This window comes from Rhinolophus sinicus, chromosome 1 (genome assembly GCF_057876585.1).
Source record: "Rhinolophus sinicus isolate RSI-liver-muscle chromosome 1, RSI-T2T, whole genome shotgun sequence".
Taxonomy (NCBI): Eukaryota; Metazoa; Chordata; class Mammalia; order Chiroptera; family Rhinolophidae; genus Rhinolophus; species Rhinolophus sinicus.
In genome coordinates, this window is record NC_142501.1 from 180,599,915 (window position 1) to 180,612,615 (window position 12,701).

Here is a 12,701-nt window from a genome sequence, read left to right on the forward strand (position 1 = left end):
TTTCCATGTTTTCTTATATCTGAGACACATTTCTCTAAACTCATAATTCTATCACAAGTGGAAAAATGAAAGGTATATAAAGAGAATCGTGTTATCAATAAAAACATGAAAAAGAACATATTTGTGATAATGAAGACTATTTGGCTGTATTTAATAAGCAGGCACTAAATCTTCTCTACTCAGTAATTCTATCCACCTGGCCCCTGTAGGCTTTTGAGTTTACAATCCCTGGTGTAGTCTCTGCCCACTAATTCTTCACTACAGACTGCGTAATCATTATTGGTTGGTCTTCTTGGGGGACTGTGCATGCTTATGGGAACAATATAATCAGGGAACATATCTTGTATAGGTTCTCTAAGTGCCCAGTGTTGCAGCAGTTTGATAAATGTTAAATAATAAAATTTTCTGTAAGTAGGAAACCTGGGACTATGTGAATGGTATTACCTTTATATGGGGAAAAGGGAATGCTGTTCTCTGAGATATTTTCATCAGGCTGTTTTTGCCAGTTCTAGATATATTAAAAAGAAAAGAGGGAAAATTATCAAAATGCGGTACTCCATAAAAGAATAATGGCTTCAATTCTCTTTTTCAGTATAACTTATATTTCTTTTTGTCATATTGTTCACAAAAGCTTTTTTATTAAAGTCTTACCTGAGAAAACTTTTTGAATAGCTGAGTTCTTATCTAAAATGGTGATGTGTCAACAGCCCACAGTGGGGCCTCTTAGAAATACTTGTAAAGGCAAGGCATCAAAAAGATGGAATTCTTAAAAACAGTGAACACAAAGACTGAAGAAAGTTAATGCTAGAACCTAGGACTAATCCAATTAATTATAAGGTTGAAATGGAGATTGACACAAATAAAATCAGTAGTCCATCCACTGACCCCCAGGTATCACACACATGCTAATTTTTAACATTTCTCCCCTCTCCACCTCTAGTGTTTCTGCACACACGCAGAGAGTAATCCTCCTGGGAGAAAGTAAGGAGAAGGGATCTCATGTTACACTTTGCATCCTGAAACCCTCAAGTAAAAATCTGTGATGGAGGGATGGGATAGTTAAGAAGAATTCTGTTAGAAATTTATACAGGGAGTTAGTACTTGCAGACCAATCAATGCATAATGCCAAAGAATCATGTCCCACATATAGGTGACAAAGCAGCACTAGACAAAAACGTGCTGAACCCTAGGATCTTGACCTGTGAACCACATCTATCAAAGTCCTCTACAGTCCTAGAGCAGAGAACAAAATTTGATCTAAACACAGGAATAGATGGAAAGGATAAATAAACACTAAATCTTTTGGTGAACATGATTTTATAGATGTTCTTCTCCAATTTCAAGATGGATTGAAGAAAACAAATAATATGAGAACTTAAAAATTTACTCCAGGGAAAGGAAGAAGAATTTCATCATGAAGACCTAGGATTATTATACTTCTGTAAATATTGATTTCATTAGTAAGTTTGTCATTTGTCATATACGAGACCTGACAATTAAGTTTGCAAACTCATCCTAGAAAAAGTGCTACATACCTCATTGCTGAATATCACTATGGTCACCTTTGAAGTACTCCCCTTGGGAAGCTATGCATCAATAGCAGTGCCAAGTTGACCCTTCAAAGCAATTTTGGAACTCTTTTTCTGGAATGGCCATCAGAGCTGTCATTGTGTTACCCTTGATATCCTGAATGTCATCAAAATGTCTTCCTTTCAATACTTCCTTTATCTTTGGATAAAAAGGGAGTCATTAGGGGCCAGATCAGGTGAGTAGGGAGGGTGTTCCAATACAGTTATTTGTTTACTGGCTAAAAACTCCCTCACAGACAGTGCCCTGTGAACTGGTGCATTGTCATGATGCAAGAGCCATGAATTGTTGGTGAAAAGTTCAGGTCGTTTTCATCTAACTTTTTCACACAGCCTTTTCAGCACTTCCAAATAGTAAATTTGGTTAACTCTTTGTCTAGTTGGTGCAAATTCATAATGAATAATCCCTCTGATGTCAAAAAAGGTTAGCAACATCATTGCAACAAGTTTGCGAACTTAATTGTCATACCTCATATACAACAACACATTTCCAGGAAAGGAGACTGGCACCAAGTATCAAGCTTTAAAAGGGTTTATACTAAAAATTTATACTTTTAGGGGTCTATCCTAAGGAAATTAATAGCAATACAGCCAATGATTTATGTAAAAGAGTTTTAAGCACCAATAATATATAATTCTAGAAAGAATAAAAAATAAGCAACAGTAGGAAAATGATTAAATACTTTATTGAATATATAAACTTTGGGATACAATATAGCCACTAAACATAAATATTCTTTGTTTCAAAGAATATTTAATAGAATGGAAACATTCTTGGCTTACATGAATAAGAGAAAAGACCAAGAAACATATCAGTATAAGCCTAATTCAAGAAAAAAAAAAGAAATATACACTTAACAAGGAGAAACACCAAAACGGTAACAGTCCTTGTTTCTGAAGAATGTAATAGTGATTGATAGTCATTTTGTGTTTCAGTACTTTTCTGAATTCTCTAAGTGATGGGGAAAAGATCATGTTTTAAATCCCAACAACTAAAGTGAAACAGCAAAGAATAATTAGGCCGACTTTCTTCAAGGGGAACTACAGTGTAAGTATAGGGAGCAGGTTTTGCAGTAGAGACATTGGTCTCATATCCGAATACAACAAGGAAAAGTAGGAATTTAGAGCCATGAAAGGGTGTGTGTGAGGGGTAGGGAGTGGATAGAAAATTACTAAAAGGAAATATCAGGGATGAGAGTCTAGCTAAACTACCTAACAGGATTCCTGCTGAAAGTAGGCCGAGGTGATCAGACATTACCTGGGGATGATGGAAGATAAGAAAGCTAATCAGATATTGAGGGTGATCAGATATCAAGGGTGGGAGATTCTGCTAAACCAACTTAGCAGGATTCTTGTGAAAACTGGGCAACAGGAAGATAGCATGGAAGCCCAAAAGGCGAGACCTAGATGGCAAGAGGACTCAATGGAGCCAGACAAAAGTTTAGTCAAGGAGAGACTGTCATATGCAGCTCTAAATTGTGGAAACTTTGGAACTTACAAATATATCAAACTCCAGATATCTCTTTACCTGCCCATGTGGACCTAAGCTTATTTACCTGCCAATCCCCTTGCTATAAAACAAACAAACAAACAAACAAAAAAGAAGATAACTTGAGATAAAATCTTGGTTACTATTTCTTTAAGTACGATTACTGTGACAAATTCTTTCCAATAGCTCACAAAATAATTTGGTAAGATGGTACAATAAGGTACGGCATGGTACAGTATATCTGGCATGGCTTGGAATGGCATGTATTTCATGAGGAAACTTATTAGCAAAATGGGAGAAATATTGTGAAAACAAGATAGTATTATTATAGGAAGTTGGAAACTAGGAAGAAGTAATCACTTCTGATACCATCACAATAGAACAGCTTGTGTTATCTTTAAAATTTTCCTTCCATGCTTCATTATACATACATTTATATTGTTAAAATTGTACTGTGTATGCAATTTTGTTTCCTGCTTTTACATTTGTCATTATATAATAAGCACTTTCTATTTGCGACATGGTCTTTTCAGCTGTTGTTATTTTAATGACTACCTAATATTTATTAAGTAAATATTTCATGTTTTAAATTTCTTGATGTTAGGCAATCAAGATGTCTCCTTTCTAATTTTCTGTAAATAGTTCTAGCCAGTCACTCTGTCAATAGAAGTTAATGAAAAGCCCCATATGCTTACTTAACTAATCTATAGATTCATATACTCAACCACAACAGGTTACTTGATTTTATATGATCAACATCTGATCAAATGGAAAATCTTGTAGAGTGAAATAATCCAAAAGGAGCTAAAACTTCAGAAACTATAGTTTGTTTCGGAGCTTTCACAAAAAGAGACCAACTCTGCAATGTGCACAGTTGATAGCCTGACAAATGCTTGTCAATGAAAATGATAGATTGACTGTTCTGAAAATAAACTAATAATAAATATAAAATTGGGGAGGAAGAAAAAAGTCCTCCATTCCCCATAAAATAATAATCTAAATACAATAAAGCAATTTTGTATACCCTACCAAAAATTACAGGTTACACATTTTTGGTTAACTAGTCTGTCCATAGTAGGAGAGTTTGTAAGTGCCTGGCTCATTTTCTTTTCAACTTTTCATTCCTAATAGTAATTTATCAAACAATTTTCTTTCATCTTTTTAGCGTGGAAAAAAAGTGAAAGCAGATGTATGGAAGATTAGCTAGTTGTAAACAACTCACTTTCAGGATTTGAGACATAGAAATGCTGCTGCTCCTAACGTTTGTTCTTTTGTTCTCTCTGCACAACCACACAAAACTGAATCCTTCCTCCCCCAAAAAGTCATCTTATTTATGTTTTAGTAACTAGAATTTGAAATACGAATGGGTAATTGACATGAATATCATTAAGAAGATTCATTATTTTTTGAATTCAGATAAACCTGCACATACAGCAAAACTGAAGCCACACGGTTTTCTGGGAAGACTTTCCTTGCGATAACTTTCACAAAAGCAGAAAATTCAGCTGCCTGAGTTACTTGAGATAAAAATGGATTCGCACTTAGGCAAAGAGATGACAGAAGTGAGGTGTGAATTAAATGGCATAGCTGTTAAATGGTGATGCTTAAACCTCCACACTCTGGCAGGAACGGCAGGTAGAATTCTACAGCGACCTGCATCTCATTGAATTGAATTGGAGTGTGGAGGCCTGTAAAAGCCAAATTGTACAAGAAGCAAGACCTCAATTATGTATGCTTTTGGCTGCTGAACCAGTGAGCCCTCTGGCTGACTTGTGCTTCTCCAATTTCCCTGGGATTTCATGCTCCATCATCCCTGAAGGAAAAGATTTAGACCATAGAATCTGTTGACATCTTGTTAGTTCTGAGGGAATAGGACTTCTGAAGAGAGGGGGAAAAAAAAGCCAAGAAAGCCCCCATGGGAATCAGAACGATTGGCCGTGGAGCAGTTTTATGTGCATGTGAAGCTTTTCAGAAAGGAATCCTCTCCGTGTCTCTGTTCCAAGATTCCCTGCTAGAATCCTTCTCAAAACGGAGAGTGAAGCTAGAGGTCATTTTAAAACAATCCCAAGACTCAAATCCCCTTCACATACTTAAACCTGCTATCAAGTACTTGAAACGTCTCTTTTCCAGGCTAACCAAACCTAACACTATTAAGGGATCCTTATTACTATAGAATTTGAATACCCTCCCCATTTCTCCGGTCCTTGTCAGTCTGCTCTGGATGCAATCTAGTTGATCTACTTCTTTCTTGAAGAAGGGACCCCAGGAAGAAGCGATTTCTCCAGGTCAGCTCTTTAGTGCACAGTTGAACAGGACACCTATTCTCTCCTCTGGACTCTATGTGCATATCTAGAGTTGACAGTGCATAAGACGTGCTGCTGCTGAGTTACCCAATCCCTCCTGAGGTAGTACAATAAGTATGTTGGACTTAATAGAAATATGTAAATGAGAAGGTACAAACTCAAATGAGTTCTGCAGCCAGGCAGGTAGAACCAGTGTGATGTCATCCAGGGACTATCAGAAGTGACAGTGACTGGGGTAGCCAGGAGAGCATGTTGCATCCCTAAAGGCATGCATGTGGTTCATGTATGTCTTTGAACACCATGTGGGACAAATAAAACACTGAATTCACCCATGGTCTCCAGTTTGCTACCACTACCTCTGGTGTGGCATTAGCAGCCACTCATGGGAAATCGGACCATCTAATGTTCTTATTCTGCTGAGCAAATAATACATGGCATGCTCCAAAACTAAACTCTTTTGAAAAGGAAGCAATTTACTACAAAATGATCAGCAATTATTTATTTTAAATCTCTCAGGAATAAACTTTCAAATAATCCTAAACCTCTCACAACATTTAGATTTTGGTTGAGTCTTCTTTTCCCAAAGCTGAAAAGATCACATTTATTCCATGAATAGTTATTATTAATAACAATGTTAGCATGTATTTAGTTTACTATGTGGCAGGCACTATGTTAAGTATTTTATACATGTGATTATACGTAACCCTCACCAAAGGAACATGCAATTGGCAGTGCTCGCAGCTAGCGCCGTGCAGAACTTTTGCTTCTGTTCTTTCTCTCCTTGTCCCTTTATGTCTTTCCATGATAAGACACATTGTTTTTACCCATAACACTAGGTGCCAGACACAACCATCCTTAGAAATAAACTCGTTAAAAAATTTCTACTGATTTATTCTGCAGCTGCTCATACACCTGTAAAAACAAGAAACTTCAAGCTGCTTATTTTTTAGAGCTTTTTTTCCCCCAATTGTCATGGATTCACTTCTTAAAACACCTCCCCTTATATTGCAGACAGAGGTCGGATGGAGAGTCCAGCCTTTTCCACTATGAGGAATTGCCTGGCTGCTGGGCAGGAAGAACTCATCCTCCTTCAGGAGAAAGTGAAGAATGGGAAACTATCTGTGGACCAAGCCCTGGAGAAATTTAAACACTGGCAGATAGGAAAGACTGGCCTGGAAATGTTTCAGCAGGTAATACTGACCCCAACCCCTCCTGGAACATTCCCTTATTTACATAGCTCATAGCCCCTTTGTAAATGTTTAGTCTTCATGAGAAATGCAGGTAACAGTTATTTTGTTTTTAAATACACACACACACACACACACACACACACACACACACACACACACGCATGCACAATGTTTTTGAATAAGCAATTAAAAGTTCGAAAATATCCAGACTTCTTGTTTACAAACCATTGGTGAACTCAATGCTGGGATCCAGTGTATCAGAGCTAATCCCTAGCTATATAGTGAATGTTTTATGAATTTCATTGCTCAAATTAAGGTGAAGCATCTTTATATTAACATGTGCTCAGCATTCCAAACAGTGTATTATGTAGACCAAACTTAAAGGAAACAAGAAAATGAGTGAAATCGTATCAGGCAATAATTCTAAATGAAATGTGATAAACGTTATCTTCTTTTCCCCTTAACAGATATATATGTATATACAAAGATATAGATAGATGATAGATAGACAGACAGACAGACAGACAGACAGACAGATAAAGGTTCTGCAGAGAAATGATGCCAAGAGCATTAACGTCAGATAAGCTTAGGCTTGTCTTCTGTAAATGTAATTGACATCCGGAGAGGGAATTTGGAGTAGGTAATTAAGAGATGAGAACAAAATATACTATCTACACCCCATGACATTCTTCAGTGAGGGTAACAGGGCCTTATTCTATGTATCCCACAGGCCTTCCTGCTCCCAAAACATTCCAACAATTTTTGTCTTCTCAGTGCAGAAAGCCCCAGTGCCTTAGGCACCAGTTGTCAGGTAACTGTTTGATGAAACACATTTAATTAGCTAGTTTAGGCTGAAGTATAAATAATCATTAATAACTTAAAATGCTATCTTTCCCAAGGGATCATTTTTTTTTTTATTGAAAAACAATGCTTAGGAAAACTTCTTTAAACAACAGAAAAATGAATCCCAAAGGTGAAATTTAAACAATGTGGCATATACCTAGGCAGGAGATAGTTTAGGCAAGGGGACTCTCCCAGTACGTCTGAGATGACTCCTTGTAAGAAACCACCCATTTCTAACGGCAGCTCTGCTTGGGGGATGGTGGCTGGGCATGGTCCAGATTTTGAGGTGCTAATAAAGGACAGTTATTTTGCCAAACAAATGCGAAAGAATGCTGATTGTAGAGTTCTGCAACTAATCACTGTCCATGATCAGAATCACATTGCTTCTCAATCCATGCCAATGCCATCACCATGAAACATCCCTCTTCTTCTCAACCGGGTATAATGTGCTTAAGTGCACACCTGCAAATCACTTTCCTAGCAATGCTAGATTATATAAATTATGTGGAAGTAAGTCAGTACTTCAGTACGTCATCCTCCTTAGACCCTTCCATAATAAAGTTTGTAATTTAGAGTAATCCAACCTATCTACCTTCTTGGAAATGACTTCACGCATTGTTTTATTAAACCTTTGGTTATTTCTATTATGTTTGTGTATTTATATCCAATACTGTTTTAGAAACAATTTAAGGTGGTCCATACTCACTACTTCAAGGTTAATCTTACTTATCTAATATATAGGGACAATAGAATAATGAATATGGTTAGTATTTATGCAAAAACAAAACAAAATTTAACCTGTAAATGCAAGGACAGGCACTAAGGCTGCTTTCTGTGAGGCCATACGTTTAGGAACTGACTGAATACTGTTTGAGGTATCGGTCAGTCCCTTTCTGTTTTGTTTTGTTTTGTTTTGTTTCTCCCCAGCTTTGTTTAAATATAACTGACATACAACATTGTATAAATTTATGTTCAAAATATTTATTTGATACACTTATATCCTGCAAAATGATTACCACCATAGTGCTAGCTAACATTTTCATCACGTCACATAATTACCATTTCTTTTTTGTGCTGAGAACATTTAATATCTACTCTTTTAGCAGCTTTCAAGTATATAATACAGTAGTGTCTACAGTAATCACCAGGCTGTACATTAGAGCCCCAGAACTTATTTATCTTATAATTGGAAGTTTGTACCCTTTGACTTTCTCTTATAACTGGAAGTTTGTACTTCTTGTCCCCCTCTCACCCTTCTATCTCTATTTCTATGAGTTTGAAGTTTTAGATTCCACACATAATGATATCATACAGTATTTGTCTTTCTCTCTTTGATGTTTCTCACTTAGCATAATGCACTCAAGGTCCATCCATGTTGTCACAAATGGCAGGATTTCCTGCCAGGGTAGATCACAGGTGTTAGTTCCCAAAGTAACTGGGCTCTGGGTTCCAATCCTGACTTTACCACCTATAGCTGTGTGATTTGGGAAAGTTACTTAACCTTTCTGTATCTCAGTTTCCATATGTGTAAAATGAGATGATGACATTTTATATATACTTCATGAAGTTATGAGGATTAAATTAGATAATACATTTGAAGTATCAAGGATAGTGATTGGGGCGCTGTAAGTGCTAATTAGTACTAAGTAGTCATGGTGGTATGGTGATAGTAGTTAATGTTTCATCTTAATCCATGACAAATTTGTAAATCTCGACTTCTGTTTTCTGGTTGTTTCCTCATTTAGGAAAAACTACGTCAACTACGAGATAGTATTATTGGGAAAAGACCCGAAGAAGAAAATGTCTATGGTAAGTAAAATTTGCCTATTATTCAAAAATGATAAAGTAATGAAGTGAAAAATGTAAGAAATGTGGAGTCAAGCATGACTGCATTCATATCTATACTCCATCACTTCCCAGCTGTGTGACTGGATGGTGTCTTCAATCCTTGTCTGCAAAACAGGAATAATTATACATATATCTGAAAATGGTTGTATGAGTTAACATATAAAATATTAATATTTCCACCTTCTCTGACCTATAATGGATGTTCACTAAATGCTAATAACTTTTTTTCTTTGATTTCTATGTAAGTTGAAAACCAGATAGTTCTGCTCCAGTTTCTTTTATATATGAGCCATTATGCACAGTATCAATTTTTTAAGGAATCATACTTCTCAAATAAGGTAGAATAGTCTCAATATAGTTAGTTCTCACAATTGTCCACATGTGGATTATTTTAAATTGCAGATCTTGGATTGCCTTCCCTTGCTTGCATCTAGCACGTTCTTGGCAATGCAGATTCCCTTTGCTAATAATTAACAGTTGCTCCCAGGGGGAAACAAAAACCACTCGTTTTAATGTTAACACAAACCAAACATTATTAAGATGGTAAATCTTCTCCAAAGATAAACAACACATTCCAAAATTGAAAATAAATTATATTCTCACTATCTGACCACTCTTTCCCCACGTCCCTACTCATGCACAGATAATTAAAAACTCACAACCACTAGCAAAGCTTGAAAGCTTTCATCTCTTCCATTTTCAATAATGTTGCATAGCTTTTAGCTAGTGCTTCATGTTGAAATTCACCCTCATTAAACTCATTTTCTTTTCATACTTTTAGGTTATCTACTTTTCTATAGAGAATTCTTTAAGTTCTCTCGAAATGTTTTCTAAGACAGAAATACACTTTCTAAAATAATTAAGGTCATAAATATGGTACTAATTTACAGAAAATTGAATTCTGTAGACCTCCATTCTAATGTGGAATAAGATTAAAACTTTCACAATGTATAAAATTACAAAACATATAAATAATTTTATGAAGGAACATTAAGCTTATCTTTATTGACTATATACTATATACACTTAATGTTACCTTATTAATTTCTTACAACAACCTTTTGAGGTAGGCATTAGTTCCAATTTGTAAATAGGGAAACTGAGACTCTGAGAAACTAAGATGCCCAAAGACACACAGATTAAAACTATGGACTATTTCTGTTTGAATCCAAAGTCAATGCTCTTAATCACTGTTGTCTTAGTTAGGAATCAACTAGCTCCCCTTCCAGCCAATGTAAAATAAGTAGTACCAGCTAAATTCTCCCTCTGTACAGAACACCTAATAATTGGGCAGACATATGAGAACTGATTTGAGGGAGTGGACAATAGGTAACCTAAGGCTATAATCCCAGGCACAAGCAAAGTTTATGAGGTGTCTCTCGTGATTCCCTACATTCTGTGCAAAGAAAGGCAATACTGTTGAACTGAGGAGGCAGAAATCAGAGATCAGGGCAGCTAAGGCTGCTGGAATGTGTGTGGTGAGTCACTGAAGAGGTGCCTGTGCAGATTGGTAGGCTCAGAGGGAGTGAGGGACTCCACAAGTCTGTGGCTGAGAGAAGGGCTGTACAAGTGCAGAGCAAGACTGCTCAAGTCGTACAGATAGCAGTTTCCAGGACGTTGAAAGCAGAACAGAGACAATAGAGTTTGAGCAGAGCCAGGGGAAAGCCATACTGGGATATTTGATTCCCTGCCCAGCCAGAGTGGAAACGTTTTCTTAACACTTTGTGAAAATACCTGGCATCCTGCTGTGACACCCAAGAGAAGTAAGGAGTAAGGACCAAGACTTAGAGTAAGACCAACTCTAGACCTGCCCTAACAAAAACCAAGCCCCTATAAGATCCACATGGAAGACAGAAAAAAAAAACATAATATCCACCTACTTTATATAATTTTCAGTGATCTTCATTCCTTAGTGTGGATCTGAGTGTCTGTTTTTAATATCCCTTCACCCTGTATGACATTTTTAGCATTTATTATATTACATTTTGCTCTCTGTGAATTCTCTGATTTCATTTATCTGAAAATGTTTTTATTTCAACAAATTTTTGAAGGATATTTTCTCTGGATATGTGATTCTGAGTGGTAATTTTTCTTTATAGCACTTTAAAGATATTATTACATTGTCTGTAGTCCTCCATTTTTTTCTGTTAAGAAATTAGTGAATATTTTTATCGTTTTTCCTCTATATGAAATGTGACTTTTTTCTCTGACTGCTTTCAAGCATATCTCTTTTTATTGGCTTGCCGTACTTTGACTACAGTTTGTCTATGTATAGGTCTCTTAACAGTTATGCTAATTGGAGTTTTTTTTAAAGTTCTTGCAACTGGATGGAGGTGGTTTACATTAAATTTGACAAATTTTGGCCATTATTTCTTTTAAAATGTTTTGCCCAAACTCACTCTTTTGTCCTCTGGGACTCTAACTACATTCATGCTAGGTTATGTTATATTGTGCTACATGTCTCCAAGGCTCCATATTTTTTAAAGTGTTTTTGTCTCCCTGTTCATCATATTAAATAATTTCTAGTGATCTTAAGTTCATTAATTCTTTGGTTATATCCAATCTGATAATAAGCTTATCTGATACTTTTTAAAATTTCTTTTATTGTAATTTTAATTTCCACAATTTCTATTTGGTTTTATATAGTTTCAATTTTTCTGCTGAGATTCCCTATTTATTCACTCTTTAAAACCATACTTTTTTTGAATATAATTATGTTTATCAGAGTTGCTTTAAAGTCTTTGTCTGCTAAAGCCAACAACGGGATCATCTCAGGTTCAGTTTATATTGTTTAATATTTTTATATTTTCTATAAATTACATTTTCTTGTTTCTTCGTATCTTTTTCTTAAATGAATACTGGACATTACAGATAATCTGCTGTATCGTCTAGATTCTGTAATATTCCTCCGATGAGTGTAGGTTCTTCCTTTGACAGGTAGTTTGATTACTGACATGAAATTTGGCTTTATGCTTTGCTCAGAGTTGACTTATAGAACATCCAATGTGTTTTCTAAGGCCCTCGGTGGCACTGAGCCTACACTTAAGTTGGGAGTTATAGCTATGAGGAAGGAAAGATATGAAAACAACCATACAAATACAAAGGGTGCAGATAAGTGGAATCATATGATTGTAAATGTTTTATACAGTGAAGTTCAAAGTATGGAGTGTGAAGAATCAGGTACAAAGAAGAGGAAAGGGTAAGGTAGGAAGTATGAAGAGCCAAGTATAAGGCATGAAGCAGAAAGAGGTACACTATTGTCTCTAAATAGACTCTGATAAGTTAAGGATACATAGTTTTGTTACAAAGCAATCATAAATAAATGGATGATAGATAGATAGATACATAGATAGGAAACTAGTAGAGGAAATAAAATGAAGCACTAAAAACTATTTTATTCACCAAAAATAAAGCAGGAAGTTTGAAAAGGCGGAATATAAAC

The 12,701-nt window shown here is 35.9% G+C and overlaps 1 protein-coding gene across 1 annotated transcript in view; it reads left to right on the forward strand.

The window, feature by feature from the left end:
• BANK1 (B cell scaffold protein with ankyrin repeats 1) overlaps nucleotides 1–12,701 on the forward strand; it is a 301,747-nt gene that overhangs the window by 282,035 nt on the left and 7,011 nt on the right. The window contains exons 12-13 of the mRNA XM_019738939.3: nucleotides 6,390–6,568; nucleotides 9,157–9,220. Coding sequence (XP_019594498.3) covers nucleotides 6,390–6,568; nucleotides 9,157–9,220 — 243 coding nt within the window. The remainder of the gene's footprint in view (nucleotides 1–6,389; nucleotides 6,569–9,156; nucleotides 9,221–12,701) is intronic.